Here is a 16,008-nt window from a genome sequence, read left to right on the forward strand (position 1 = left end):
AAATGCATCATAGTAATCAAAACTATCCAAGTCTCCTTTAAGTCAGAATTCACATTTAAAAGTAGCTCTAGGAGGGATTGTTGCTTTTGCTTCTTGTTTAATTTAATCTATTTGAAACAGCCTAGAAAAAAATACTGAATTCTTAAAGAATGTAATATGCTTTTTTTATCACCATAATATAATTGGGAACTATTCAATACTTTATAAAAATCGCTGAGAACTTTATTAATATCTCTGTGAGTAAATTGGCTCCCTGCTTGATTTTTAATTTCTGGTGTTAGGCAGAATATTCGATTTCCCCTTACTAAATGTGCTAACATACTGTTGGCTGTATTCCCCCTTTTCATATATCTGATATTTGGCTAGTGGAAGTGATACATGAGCACTTTGTGATAATAGTTGTTCATAAGCTGATTTAACAGTTTTTAATTCAACTTCATTAGCCTTAGAGGGGTTGTTTTTTGTGAGATCTTTTCCCGGGATTTAATTTAGGCTCCAATTTTGTCTGTCGCTTGATCATACCTTTCTTTTGCCTGATCATGGCGAATGAAATTATCATCCTTCATCACAAGCGCCTTAGAGGTTTGGCGGAGAGCTCTGCGCGACTCCAAGGGGCCCTGATTGGATTCGCAGCATTGCAGCCATTTCTCTTTCACATGCCCTGATCACAGCAACTTGTTTCCTGCTACAAAAGTGAACTCAATCTCCTTTTGTTTTGACCTGGAGGGGTAATATGGAGGGACATGTTGAAATTGGTGTATTCCCACTTGTGTTGAGTCTAAAAGACTAACAAGGAAAAAATCAATTCAAGAAGAGCGTGTGTACCCTCTATCTTCAAATACCTATTAGCTGTAAATCACCTTGCACTTGATTGACGAAACAGCTTAGGTTTTTCACCCAGGAGTCTCTCTAATTGTGGCAACAGTTGCATTAAATTCCCCACCTCAGAGAACAGCGAAGCTCAGGGAGCTGAGAGCTGCCCAGCTACTTTTGGAAAAAGGATGATTACTCAAATCTAGAAATTTCTTAATTCCGCCCATCGCAGTTGCATAGTTAAGTGAGTGTCGTTGTTTAGATTATGAAACTGTTTTTCAGGATTTTGGTCTTTGCTGTTAAAACTTGCTGCTAGGCAGAAAGTGAATTTAGCTATTTTTTAACCAAGACAAGCCTCAAAATAGAGGAGCAAAATTGTCTCCCTTTAGATGGTACCGAAAATGCAAGCTACTTAACAGAAGAAAAATGTCATGCTATTAGCCTCTAATACAATCATATTACTTTGGTCTTTTGACAAAGTAAAGCCTCATTGATATTAAATATGAAAAGTTACTACTTTCACAGTAGCAACTTTTCATAAGCAGTTTTGATTTTTTCCACTGAGTTCTAAGAGACTGGTCCATTAATAATGTATGGCATTGCTCACAAGTCACATATGCTTAGTAATTAGGAAACATTTGTAATGAGTTGAAAAAGGTAAGGAAAGCATCAGAGTATGTGCAAGTCCAAACCTAGAGAAGTCTGAGGCTAATAATTACCTGAGCTTCAAAAGCTTTTCCAATTCTAACAACGGATCCTACCTAAAATTAACAACAGACGTTGCACAGAAAAGAAGAATGAAAGAAGTCCAATCTTACCATTTGGGATAAAGGATATCTAGATAGATATAAAGAAGGTAAAAAAAAAAAAAAGGCTTTAAATATAGCTTCTGGCAATCTTGGCAAGGTTTTCTGAAGGAGACAGTGAGAGTTAGGTTTCCAAATATTGCTAGAGTCTAACAGGGGCTAGCTGCTAACTCCCTTAATCCCCCATGCAAATCCTAGCCCATATATATATACACTATGAAGTACACTCCATAACTGACAGCTTCACAGTATATGAAGAATTTCACCTACACAGGAGGGTTAAAATCTTTGAATTCTGCATTTCAGTGATGAAACTGGGAGTCACTTTTCAATTATTCTTTGTTTTGATTAAACAGACCCCTCATCACCACATCAAATATGGTTTGAAATATTTTTCTCCTTTCCAGCGAGCTGTCAGCAGGTGAGCCCTGGGTCAGAGCAGGACCTTGCTGTGGTGCCCAGTACGGAGAGGATGGAGTTGCAGTGGAATAACATTGTCCATCCATTTGGGCTTCAGTTTTGTTCCAGTACAGCTGTAAAACACCATGTGGAATTAAGCAATAGAAATATTGATTTTTTTTTTCTCCCCCCCCCTTGATGTAAGTGCCAGTTAGGTGACATGGATCAAGAAAAATATTAAATTCTGAACTCAACAGAAACCTAACACTGGAAACAACTTTTCAGCCTGAGAGGATAATTTGGGGAAGGGCTGAGAGGAGGGAAAAAAACCATTGGCATCAGCCATTACCTCCAAATCCCCTTTCCCTATCCATATTTCAAAAAATCCAGTATAAGATACTCCAAGGAAATCTTTTTCTCCATTCTTACATGGTCCTCATTACTAAGTATGTGAAAACATTTTAACAAATATATTCTCACCACTCACCAGAGAGTTAGGGCAGTACTGAGCAGCCTTTCTAGAGTTGAGGGCTTGAGGCATGGAAAGATTAAATGACTCATCCATGATCAGACAAGTCCGTGACAGCAAAGAAAATTGAAACTCCTTCTCGAACTCTAGTCAGTGAGCCAAAAATATGCTATGTAAAGCAATGAGCAGTTTTTTCTGTTTTCTTGAGGAGGAGGGGGGGTCATTCTTGCTATTTATCCTGAATTTTGGCATTGAATCCACAGAAGCACAATCATGCTTATGTGCTTGCAATAAAATTAATGCAATAAAAATGAAATGAAAGCATATAAAAAAATTGCAATTAGAAAACTGCAATAAAATTAATGCAGAGTAGAATGCAAAGACTATGCCCCAGCTGTTGAGCCTGAGGATCAGGTCCGTGCTCAGAGTTTGTGGAGAGCTGTTTGTAAACCCGGGTGAGAGTGAGGTGGCTTTGAGGGAGTGATACAACTGTTGATATGAGTTTGGCTTTGGAGATTGACCTTTATCTGAGTGCAGCAGCATGACGAGATGCTCCTGCTCAGGACCTGAGTCCTGGCTACTTTTTCTGTCCTTTTTGTGCTATGTGGAGCCCAGGGCACTGGAGCAATGTACCTCAAGATCTGGAATTAAACTTTCAGTTGAGCTGGAGATTCATATATGGATGTTAAGGAATATTTTTGCTCTTTGGGAGCTGACTGTACTAATTGGTGGGGTTTTTTTGTGTTTTGTTTTGGTTTTTTTAACCTGCCTTTTGAAACATGAAAGCTGGATAGAGCTGGGCTTTGGATGTGGCACCAGTGGTGCGGTACCACCACGTTCTCCTAGGCAGCAGGACGATGATCGAACATGGTCAAATGGCCGTGACTGAGGTCAGATGCAGTTTCTTCCTAGCTTCAGGCTGGCTCCAGTCTCCAGGCTTTCTGTATTCTTTTGTAGTCTAATTTCTAAGACCTCATGGGTTGTTTGTTTAACACGTTTCCTGCTAATAGAATGTTATTGGCGACACAGTTAACCTCTGTTCTCTAAACTTGTTTCACACTGCACTGTGCCTCTTGGTTGTCTGTTATAGGTCTTAAGGGTGTCATGCGACATAAGCACAGGGAATGGATGTGCTCTTCAACCAGCCAGTTGTGTCACGGACATACAGGACTGCAAGAAACTGAACTTAATGATTATTGTTGGCCCTTTCATTCCTTTTCCTGCACGAGGCTGCCTTTCAAGACATAGCATAATATCTGCATAGCCTCAGTTCTGTGTAATAAACTTAGGGAGCAGGGAGATGTCTCATTAACGCCTCAAAGCTGATTCTTACTCCTAGCTAGAACAGTAGCATGAAAACTCAAACAAATCTTTGCCAACACCTGGAATTTTTTGCAAAAATAAAGCAATGTGTGAATGAAGAGCTTAGCTGCCACCCAGCAGCTACGTCAGCTGCTTTGTGGACACAGTCTGCCCCAAAACTGCTTATTTATGATTTAACTTAATCCATGGTTTCATAAACATAGCATGCTTTGCTGGTATATGCTCCTAACATAGATATAATCTAAGTAATGAATATGAAATTTCTAGATAACATTGTGACCTGATAACAGAGAGAAGACAAACTGTTCCATGCCCAGTGAAGCTGGCAAGTGTAATATAAAGTATTACTAATTTCACACTGCATTCCTGTTGTAGCTTTTCAGCGTGCTTTCTCATGGACATGAAATTATTTCTCACACAATATAATGACAGGATACTTCCAGCACATTGCCCTGGATTGTAAAAGTTGGGCCACATTAATAGTATTTCCCTGTTTTCTGTATCACTACTCAAGAGTTTCTTTTTTTTTTTTTCCTTGCCAAGAAGGGAAATGAGACCCGTGTTGCTTCAGGCTGTAAATTATAAATGAGTAGCATGATCATCTGTAACTTCGAAGCAAAGGTCAAAGGAATTTTTTTTGTATTTTTTCTGTGTTCTTTAACTGGATCTTCTTTGATGTTTACGCTGCACATACATCATGATCATTATATCCCGCACTCTTGCATCATTAATGCAACTACAAACGAGACGACTCAAGTTATGAACAACCAGCACTTCAGTCTAATGCAGACAGATATGAAGGAGGAAAATGAGCTAAATAAAAATACTTATTGAAGGGATTGTTCCCTGGTGTAAATGCACTTAAAGAAAGTATGACTAAATGAGAGGATACTGTTCCTTTCTGGAGTCATTTTCCAACCCAGCAAATCTTTGTTCATTGATTTGTAAAATAAGAGAACATTTTGGGGTAAAAATAAGGAATTTGAAAACCTTTCAGCAATATTTCATTATATGCCTACTTGTTTCATGCAATTGAGCTAGTAACAGTTTGCTTTAAATTTTATGTGGCACATTTAAAAACTAGTTCTGTGCATAGACTGGAAAGCTGCAGAATTCCCTGGGAAAGTCTCAGTGTTATCAAACCATGAGGTCACAGGTTTTATTTGAGGCATAAAATAGAACAACGCGTTATCTATTTTAAAAGTTATTTTTTTATAGAAGCGGGTTTGTAAGAACACGCACACCTCACAGAAAAACCCACAACTAATTCGGCACTAATTTACTCTCCTTTTTGGCATGATTGCAATGGGTTTCATGTACGTTTTTGCTGCTGGATGGAGAGATGTTAGCCGTAGAGGTGCTCCAGGAGCACCTCTGCTGAGCAGCTTTGGGAAGCTGCTGGTACCTGGGACTGGCAGCAGGATGCCATCCGAGCACACACCACAAGCCGGCCGTCGCTGAGATGATAACCATTTTGATTAGTGCTGTGTTAAAAGAAAAGTGCCCAGTTTGGATACATTTACATGTAAAGGGCATTGACCAGTAAAACATTATTCTCAAAGGTTTATAGTGGAACATTTGCAAAATTAGACCTTTTTCTCCCCAGACACACTGATTTTTAACACACTTCACAAAATGGGTTTTATCTGCAATGAAAAGGATGTAACTCTAGAGTCGTGTTACTAACAAGTTTAAGGTGTTTTTAAACACAAGCACATCATATAAGGCTTTTTAGAGCCTTCCATATTATGCATTTTGCAAAGATTATGATTTGGAATTCAAAATCAATTTAGATCTTGGTGCCTTTGTTTTCGAAGCAGGAATAGTCAAAATGGTGACTGCATTTCAAAATACTCATTCTGCATGCAGAGTAACAACTCTTTAATAAGAAATTTTACTGCAGTATCTTAACGTGCAGTTTTATTGCCTATTATTTTTAGCGAGCATTTATAAAGCCTTATGTTTGGGGTTTAACACCTTAGCTATTTCCCATCATAACAGGTTGAAATTTGGCACAGCAGTGGCAACCTTCATTTCAAAATTTTCACAGAAAATTGTAAACAGCAAATTGTTAATTTGTAAAGATTTTGTTAATTTCCACACTTTGAAGCCTGTCAACTTAAATGTCAAATAATGTGACATCCATATGGACCATTAGATCAATGAGAGTGTAGGACCAGAGCTGCCTCAAAGTGCACATCCTGTAGTGACACTTCTGAAGTTCTAGAACAGCCAAAAAGAAAAAAAAAAGGAAAAGCAAATTGTCAAAGTTACGGTAGGAAAGGGCAAGACAGCTAAAACTGTCTTTAAAAAAATCCTTCATTCTGTCATTTTGGAAAAGTTCTGAAATTTCAGTTTCCAAGTTGCAAATGTGGTGCTGCAGCAGAGATCTGGTTTTAAGCCAGCATCAGAGTTACCAAGTTTTGAGCATTCAAAATGCAACCAGAGTGCTTTTCATCAGGCTCTATCTAGGTAATATTCTGGTTGGTGTTTATTTTGTCTTTGACTTTAGGATGTGGCCCAAGTAAAACATAGTATTGTTTTCTTCTTGCTACAGACTAATAGTCCAAATGTTGTATTTCCCATGGATTTTTTTTCCTCTTTAAAACTTTTTGAATTCATGGAATGTGTGTGCCATTGACATTAGTAGGATGTTGTAGTAACATACAATATTCAGGGTTTATAGTAAAATGTTCTATATATATTATATAGTTCATATTAAATCGCTGGAATATCTTTTATGATTCAAAGCATCAGTTACTGGAGTCACTTGGGCAGAAGCTGCATTATACTTTATTTGGGGTATATTCATTTTGGCAATGTAATATCTCATTTGAAATGAATGCATATTGCACTATTGATTTTCATGGGTCTTAGAATAATAAAAACATCACGCGGCAATAAAGAAAAAAGCACGCTTTTTCTGTGTACACTATGTTTGGATGCAGCTCAGAGCCTTTCATAGAAGTAAACATAAAACCTATGTTGTTATACAGAAATACAAAGTACTTTATTTTATACTGCGCAGTATTCATATAACAAGTTTTTAACTCAAACGTGGTCTTAATTCTGCAGAGCTAAGCTCTTTTAAGCATACTGCAAAGAAGTGCTCCTGCTTTAGAGAAGGGCAATGACTTTCTTTTTCCTTGTTTACTTCCAGGAAGGCTGATCTACCATGAGTTTTACTTATAGATTTTTTTACTATTACAAATTTTGAACACTTGCCAGGCTTCACGCCTAACAACTCTGCTACCTGGCACAGAGAAAACTGAGCAAAGCCTTGGAAGACATGGTGTCCAATATGTCCAGTCCTGGAGACCTTAGAAGGTCAGGAAGCAGTCTGTGGTGGTGACTTCCTAATATCGTAATAGCATTGATACATGGGAAATTTCAAGTAGTACGGACATTATTAGTCACCGGTATTACCATGTACTGAGTTAAGAAGTAGAGAACCCAAGGGACATGGAGAGAGACTCCTTGATTTTGCAATATTGACTTTATCTAGTCTTGGCCTTGGGCACTAGGTGATCCAGTGCATCCAGCTGCTTTGGAAAACTATCTATAGCTATGTCCTTGAGCATATATTTCAGCAAATATCAGTTAATAATGTAGTGTCATCTTTATGTACAAGCTTGGATAAATGATTTTCAAAGTAATTGATCTTTAACTTTTTTTTTTTTCTGGAGTTGATATTAAAAAATGATTTTTGGATTAAACTGGTTTGGGGTTTATTTCAAAGAAAATTTTTTGAATAATAAGTTCAGTTCAGAAGAAGAAAAGTATACTCAGAATTGACATTGCTGTCTCACAGTAAGGAAGAGGCAATGCCCACACAATCCTTCTTCTGAGGTCCTGTTGTCTGTCTGCTGTCCATCACTAACTCTTTTTCTTGGTGAAACTAAGTCAGATTTTATAACACCTTTTAGCTTTCAATATTCATTAAACTAAGTTTGAGGGGGAGGGGGTTGAATTTAATGCCTTGGAACAAAACAGTGGAAATATTTCTGTTCTATTTTTCATTTTGTGAAATGAATTCAGACAAAATGGATGTTGTTAGAAATCAATAGTTAATTGAAAGATGTGGTACATTTTATCATTAATAGTTAACGAGAAATTCCCAAATAGTAATATTAAGTTTTTAGTGCTAGCTATTTATAGAATTTATTGCATCTTTATGTCATTGTTAGAAATACAATGTATTATTAGAAATGTATATATTTCTTAATCTTGCTTATATGTTTCTTAACTCTCAAATCTAAATTCAAATATATTATACCAAGATTGCTATTAATTTACTTTCTTTACAAAATCTTAGGCTAATTGGCTGGTGGGGTCACGACTTCAAAACACGATTCCTCATGGAAAACAGTATGTACTTTTACACTTTCAATTATACCTTATTTGATTTATTTATATATAACCAGCTTCAATTTTATAGTATTTTGAGTAGAAAGGATAGAACTTTGCATTTCCTCACTTATGTTAAAGGTATTAAGCTAAACTCATCCGAAATATGTAACGCAATGGAGTTAACAAAATAAACGTGGGAATAAATTTGGTCTCTGGGCATATGGGTCTGACTGTCTGCTTCTAGACATTTTGCTGAAATACCTTCAAAACGCAGATATAGAATATAGATGAAACTTTCAAAGTATCTCAGTGAATTAAACTCATAAGTCTCTGAGGAACGAGGATGTGCTATCATTCACTTGGGTAATATCTTACTTTAGGATTAGTTCCACTGGAATTAATGAGAAATTATATAAATAAAGGTAAGGCAACCTGACATAAATCACGAAATACAACTAATGTTTCAGCATCTCCAAATTCCTTGCACTAGCAAAAGACGGGTTACAAGACAAAACCAAACCTGCTCTGAAATAGCTGTTTATTATCCCAATATGAAATGAAGACTCCTTTCCAAATCTGACAGCTAGACGGTTCAGCTCCATTTTAAAGTATGGCAGAGAGAATATCCTGAGGGATCAGAAGAAGAAAGGAGCTTTTTGGTTTGATTGCTTGTTTTGGTTTTAATATATTTTTAATTTTCTGTGGCAATGCCTATTGATGTGACTTTGGCTGGAGAACACCTCTCTAATAGCCTCAGTCTGCTCTTTGTTTTCTAACCAAATGTAAGAGAGTGGCACTATGGAAAGCCAGCAGGAGACACAAATTGCCTTGAAATACTGTTAGAAGAAGAAAAACGTTGTTTACTCATTTCCATGGGCAGTTTATAGGGGAGAAGTTGGGCAATGATCATTGTAAAATTAACCAGTCTGCTGTGCATGAAAAGCATTTCCTCCGCAGCATCCTCTTGCTCTGGTGCTGGAGCATGAAATATAAATGGTGACACAGAACTTACAGCGAGGCTTTATAGATTTATTAAATAGATTTTGTGAAATTTCACAGCCTGAAGTCTATGCAACTTCTCTCCGTGGCCTGAAGCTACACTTAGCTGCATATGCAGTCTCCCATGTGTCTCGTCGGTTTAATAAAGTTAAGGAACATGATTCCCTGCTCGTGCACCATGGCTCAGCACGAGCGTGCCTCTGCTAACTTGGAATTTCTCTGGTTTGTGCCAGTGTTAAAAGAGATTCAAGTGTAAAGGTGGTTTTAACACACACCATTTAAACAAATTAATTGCAGTTCTCTAGTTTCCATGAAGCTGCTAATGAGGTCTTCTGCTGGATAAAATTGGGCTTCTCTCAAAGTTAAAATTATTAGCTGTGAATAGATTACTATTTCCTTTTAATGACCGATTCCTACAGGCCACATTAGTGAAATATTTTATTGCGTGAGGACGGACTTCAAGATAAGGTCCAATCCATTAAAAGAAGAAATCAAAAATACTAATATAAGTTATTCATTTTCCAGAATTACAACTAAGTGAAGGAATTAATGGATTTCGGTTATCAAATCCCCCAATTTTACTGGTCTGTGCTCTGCAAGCTAGTTTAGAGGTAAGTCATTGCTTTACTTTGAGCCTGAATTTAAGAGTATAAAAATGTTAAATGAATTTTATGCATATTATTGCTGTCTCCCTTAAAAAATTTGCAGAATAGTTAAAAACCAAAGGGGGGGGAGGGATGAAAAACAAACAAAATAACCCCACAACCCTGAGAAACCAAGGCCTTTGATAAATATACTCATCCCTTCACTGTTCTCACAAACGTTGCTGTTGGACCCAGTATACACGAGGTTTGCACCTCCAAGCCTGACCGCTGCCGCTGTGTTTGTCCCGGCTTTTAGGGGCTCAATACAAACAGCAGCTTTTCCCATAGAGATATTCAGAGCTTGCCTCAGTGCAACTCATGCGAAGGATGCTGTTCAAGATCTTCCTATGAAGGAATCATGTAGCTCTGAAAAGTTGCATCCAGAGGTGTTTCTACATATATTTCCCTGAGCAAAACAGAGTTAGCTCCTTTATGACAGAAAATGGATGTGGCCACTGGGTGTCCTGGAGTCTAAATTGAACCAGTGGCTCAGGGAACTTGCAATCCACTGTAGTCCCTTTGATTACAAACAGAAAAGACAGAAGCTGTCTGTCAATGCTTCCTAAAAGGAGAATTCATGAGTGTGGTATAGCTCCAGACTGTTTTTTCTTTCACCTCTTCATTTTCTGGTGGCCAAAAGAGCGGAGCCCCACCTCTGACCCATCTCTATACGAATCGCTGAGATCACGGCTGCGGAAAGGGCAGTCCTGCCATACAGAGCTAATCCCTTCCTTTCTAGGAAGGTGTGACCCATGTGCTGAAAGCTCTCTGGTCCGCCTTGGAGAGAACAATTCAGCCCCATCGGAAGGCAGGCAGCTGCTCTCCAAACACCTTGTATCGCACTGTGTTTCATATTGAGACGCAGCAGCACTTCTCTTATGGATGGTTCGCCCCTGAAATGCCAGACTCTAGGTCTTTGTGGCTGAAAAGGAGGGTTTTACACAGACTTCTCTACTATATGCTACATATGCTACTATATTAAGATTTTTCCTGCTTTTCAAGCCAGCCTTGGTTAGCAAGGTTTTGCCACCAGCATAAATGGGAGAAATTTATTTCTACTAGCATTCCATTAATGCTAGCGTAACAGCAAAGCTGATGCTGGAACAAAGAGCAATGTCCATACGCTGTATGTCCCTCTTCTTTATTTACTGAAAAAACAGTATCTTAAGCAAACAAAGTCAGAAAATTGCCAGTTGTGCTCTCTCCAGCTTACATGCAACGCTGAAGGACTGCAAAGGGCACAGCAATGCTTCTTGTTCTGCCTGACAATTTATTTTGTTAGTCCTTAAACATCCAATATATTTTTTTAAACTTTATGTGACCTTTGAGATAAGCTGAAAGCTATTCTGCTATGACCCAGATTGTCAGTGCTCCAGTTTGTGTGGGCTGATGTCATTTAGCCCACTGCAGGGAGCCTCAAACAATGAGGGCTGAGCAGTTTCCATCGCCTCCCCTTTCCGCGCCTGCATTACCTTTTGGCACAGCCAGGATTTCCCAGTGCTAATTGCTCTAATACAGTGGGAAACAGAATAGTTTTCATGTCTGGCAAGAGATGGCTAGTGAAATTGCATGCCACCTTCACTGGGACACATTAAGCAGAAGGCAGTGTTTCCAATGGAAACAATGAAAACTGCAAGTGTTAATGGATGTTATTCCTCAATAATGCTTAAAGTCACTGTTATGGCAGTAGCTGCTCCCTTTTATGGAAAAAAGGGGAGCACTCTACAGCCACATTTAAAAGATCCTTTTCAAAAAATTGCACCCAGGAGGCCAAATATTCCTTGCAAAAAGCCTGAGCAAACAGATTTTCGCGTGCAGCCTAAGGAGATCCATCCCTCATACTGCTGCAAAGCCCGGAGGAATAGGAGGCAGGTCTCCATTTTACCTCTAGTAACGTGCTGAATAGTCGTGTGTACGCTCTGCCTGCCTGTGTGGTGAGGGAAGCACCTCCAGATTTTTGTTGACCTGTGCAAGTACTGACTGCTGACAGCTCTGGTCCCTGTCACATTTATTTCCGTGACTGCATTGTCTCCATGCGAAGTCTGTCTTACAGCAGCCATATTTCGTTTCACAGAAAACACGTGTAGGGGCTTTTGGTGTTGTGCAGCATCTTGTGGTTGTGATAGCATCACGGAGTAATACTTGGGATATTCCACAAAAGAGTGATTTCCAGGTGCTGCTGGAAACCAGACTTTGCTTTATTTTGAGTGGGATTTCTCAGTTACCTCTTTATACGCTCTTCCAGGTTATGATATAGGTAATCTTAAAAGTGCTACTCCTTCAATGGGGAGCAGTGATTTCTTGAGAGCAAAGAGCATGGATTTACATACAGGACCTTCTCCTTGCCTCTGATTTTGCAGCTGCAGTCGGTGGAGGCATAATTGTCCATGAGCAGCGATATTGCATTTATGTGCCAGAATGTGATTCGAAGTGACTATCGGGTACTTGCACGTCTATATCTTGTCATTTTTCCCTGAAGCTACTTGCATGGGAAGAAGAAAAGGGAAGGTTTGGGGAAGTCAAGGGTAAATTGTTTCTGGGGTCGCATTCCCTGTAACTGAGCCTTTCCAGAGCACAAGCAGAAGCTGTCTTGCCTTCTCCTGCTCCCAGACTCTTCTGCCACATTGTTTGTTCTTGTTTGTGTGGCAAAGCAGCACTGCCATTTTTAAGCAATAACTTTTGCATGTCTCGTGATGTTTTGAGGTCACCAGTCCTTGTAGCTGTGTAAGAGCATAGAGCTATTAAACCAGAATCAAGTGAATATTTTTTCTTCATGCGGACTAGCAGAGGCAGAGCCTATACAGAACTTAAAGCAGTAAAGTCAATATGTAGTGTAAATTTTGTGTTTTCAAAGACAAGCATTTGTAGATCAGTCAGGCTGTTTCAGTCTTGACCCTTGGATTTTGTTACCTGAGGTACATACACGGAAAAACTTGTATGTGATTTTGAGTTTCATGCAGCCCTATTGCACGTACAGAGAATTTATGGATCCTCTTCAGATATGCAAGTGAGGGGTCTCTTAGCAAACTGGTTTTGTGTGCAAGTTCATTTATGCAGATATGGATGTGTGTAAAACTTTTTAACAGTAGACAGAAATGTCTTTCATTACCTAAAGTAATAACATTATCCTGTGTTTTCAAAAGCCCAATCCTGCCATGTTTATGTATAATGTCTATGTCACTTGATTCCAGTGATAATGTATAGAGAAATCTGCTACCCTTTTAGCCTTCTTTACTTCTGTCGTGGTTTAACCCCAGCCAGCAACTAAGCACCACGCAGCCGCTCCCTCACTCCTCCCCCCTCCCAGTAGGACAGGGAAGAGAATCGAAAAAAAGAAGTAAAACTCATGGGTTGAGATAAGAACAGTTTAATAACTAAAATAAAATAAAATAATAACAATAGTAATAATAAAATTAATAATAATAATGATAATTGTAATGAAAAGGAATATAACAAAAAAAAGAGAGAGAAATAAAACCCAAGAAAAGACAAGTGATGCACAATGCAGTTGCTCACCACCCGCTGACCGATGCCCGAGCAGTGATCCACCCCTCCCAGCCAACTCCTCCCAGTTTATATACTGGGCATGACGTTCTATGGTATGGAATACCCCTTTGGCTAGTTGGGGTCAGCTGTCCTGGCTATGCTCCCTCCCAGCTCCTTGCCCACCTGCTTGCTGGCAGAGCATGGGAAACTGAAAAGTCCTTGGCTTAGGATAAGCGCTACTTAGCAACAACTAAAACACCAGTGTGTTATCAACATTGTTCTCCCACTAAATCCAAAACACAGCACTGTACCAGCTACTAAGAAGAAAATTAACTCTATCCCAGCCAAAACTAGGACAACTTCCTTTTTAATTTTTATAGCAATGCATTGTCATTCTAACGATTTAAAATCATTATAGGTTTTTGGTCAAACTACAATGAAAGCACTGAGAAGGAAATCCGTTCTACTCACCGGTTACTTGGAATACCTGATAAAGCATTACTACAATGAGGATAAAACAAATCCAGAGAAGCCCTTTGTAAAAATAATCACGCCATCTCAGATTGAGGAAAGAGGATGCCAACTCACGCTATCTTTTTCCCTTCCAATCAAATCTGTGTTTAAAGAGCTGGAGAAGAGAGGAGTAGCTGTGAGTAAATCAAACTTCATCTTCTTGTGCGCTGTTTTGTGAACCTATACCATAACAAAGTAATGATTTTGCTTTTGTTCAAATATAGTCACATATAAGGCCAAAAAAGACTGGGAATGATGAAAATTGCTTACATAGCATCTTCAGTCTTTACTTGTGCAAATAATCAAATAAGTAGAGTTATTTTATAAATTATTTGTTAGTCTATATATTGTCCTTTCTCGATTTATTTCCAGTAGTTCTGCAAGTAGCACCCTGGAGTCACTAGTGAGGGTAGAGCTGCTTTGTGGGTGCATTATGGTGGGCAACATTACGGATCTGAAGCTGATGGTCTGAACAGGAAAGATAGGGAAAAAAAAGAAAAAACCCAAATCACTGGAAAAACACAAATATGAGTATGTCAGAGCTGTCCAGTGCGATGTACTGCCTGCACAGGCTTCCTCTGTTCGGTATGCTTGCCCAGGTCCCCTGCCGTGGGTCCAGGCATGAGGCCAGAGACTACAAAGAGGAGGGCTGAGCCACCCCGGGGTGCTGGCAGTCAGCAGCACTCAGGCGATGCTCGCCATCCTCAACGCCACAACTCGCACACCTACAGACCGACGATGACAAGGAGCTCTGAACCTCCACCAGTCCCTTTCCTGATCTGCAAATGGCCAAACCCTTGCTCTTTGGGATGCTTCGAGGTGGAGCAATTAAGAAGCTGTCTTTTCCTTAGAGATGCGTTTTAGCACTCGGAAAAAGAGGCCACTGAACAGCAGTGCCATGTAATGGCACAGTTACCGGTGAGCACTGCTCAAAAAGAATAAAAGCTAAATTTAAGGCTATACATTCGGTGATTTAGAAGTGCTGGGAGGTGAGGCTGATAGCGTAATGCCATATAAATGATATATGAGTTTTATTTCTGCTGGTGGCTTGTGTCCCCAAAGGGCAACTCTTCTAGGCTAAATATGCTGCGGTTTTGGTGCTGCCAGAGAATTCCAGGAACTGCTGCTTTTAAGAGGGCATGGGGCCTTAAGCTGTTGGCTTGTCTTCGCAATGCAGTAATATGCTTCAAATATGAGAGATTATTCTATTCAGCAAAAGGTTCAAATTCACAGAGGGGGGGAAGAAAAATACTGCAAGCCCTGCGACATTACTTGTACCTGTAGTACAAGGCACTCTATCATACTGGCACGTTTCTGTTTTGTGGTGGCTTTTTTGTCACCTGTGTGCCTCTTCAACTATGGGTTGAAGCTATAGGCGCTTAGGTAAATTATGGAGATGCATAGGTGGTTTGGAGTCCCTCAATGGCACTGCTAGAGTCCTGCCCATCCTGAGCCTTGCATCCTTTTTTAGGCAACACGCTACTACTCTTGCGATGTTCTTCACGATAATGCTCCTCACAGTAGTTTCTTGGGGGTCCCAAAGTTTTTGCATGTGTCTCCTTGTCGGTCCAGTCATTCTTCCTTGAAGACAAGGATAACATTTAAAAATATAGTCTGACAGATAAACATGAAGTGACCTGAATTTAGTAAGCATTCATTCCCTTTCTGTTTTGCAGTGTGACATGCGAGAACCAAATGCTCTTCGCGTTGCCCCAGTTCCTCTCTACAATTCTTTCCATGATGTGCACAGATTTATTGAAATCCTGGGATCTGCAATTACTTCTTCAAAACAAACAGCAAACAATACTGCGCTATCTGGTTCTTATTGATGGCTCAGCTGTATCTTTTAATCTATTTCTGACTAAGATGCATTTATCCCACTGAGCGATTCTTTGCTTCGAGTAGACTGAGCTACATCTTATGCAATTTGCAAAAAAATGACTGTGCTTGAATAGTTATTTACAACAGACATAGTTTTATTAAAGCTCATATTTCCACTCTGCTTTGACTTTGACTTCCTGAATTAGTATGCTTTGTATATTTTAATGGGGCTTTTCTTAAACATTTTATGTAGTTTTATTACATTAGCTTTGAGAAGCATGGAAGAATTGCTATCAACTAGAACAGGAATGAAAAAAAAAATCCCTTCTTTATTATAAAAATGATGCATAATAAAAAGTGGAAAATAGACAAATCGCCAACTGTT

General features: G+C 39.1%; 1 protein-coding gene across 1 annotated transcript in view; it reads left to right on the forward strand.

The window, feature by feature from the left end:
* KYNU (kynureninase) overlaps positions 1-15,742 on the forward strand; it is a 55,385-nt gene extending 39,643 nt beyond the window's left edge. The window contains exons 11-14 of the mRNA XM_050900167.1: positions 8,126-8,178; positions 9,685-9,770; positions 13,708-13,938; positions 15,479-15,742. Coding sequence (XP_050756124.1) covers positions 8,126-8,178; positions 9,685-9,770; positions 13,708-13,938; positions 15,479-15,631 — 523 coding nt within the window. The 3' untranslated portion in view covers positions 15,632-15,742. The remainder of the gene's footprint in view (positions 1-8,125; positions 8,179-9,684; positions 9,771-13,707; positions 13,939-15,478) is intronic.
* Positions 15,743-16,008: the final 266 nt, after the last annotated feature.

The sequence above is a fragment of the Gymnogyps californianus genome, chromosome 7 (assembly GCF_018139145.2).
Source record: "Gymnogyps californianus isolate 813 chromosome 7, ASM1813914v2, whole genome shotgun sequence".
Classification (NCBI taxonomy): domain Eukaryota; kingdom Metazoa; phylum Chordata; class Aves; order Accipitriformes; family Cathartidae; genus Gymnogyps; species Gymnogyps californianus.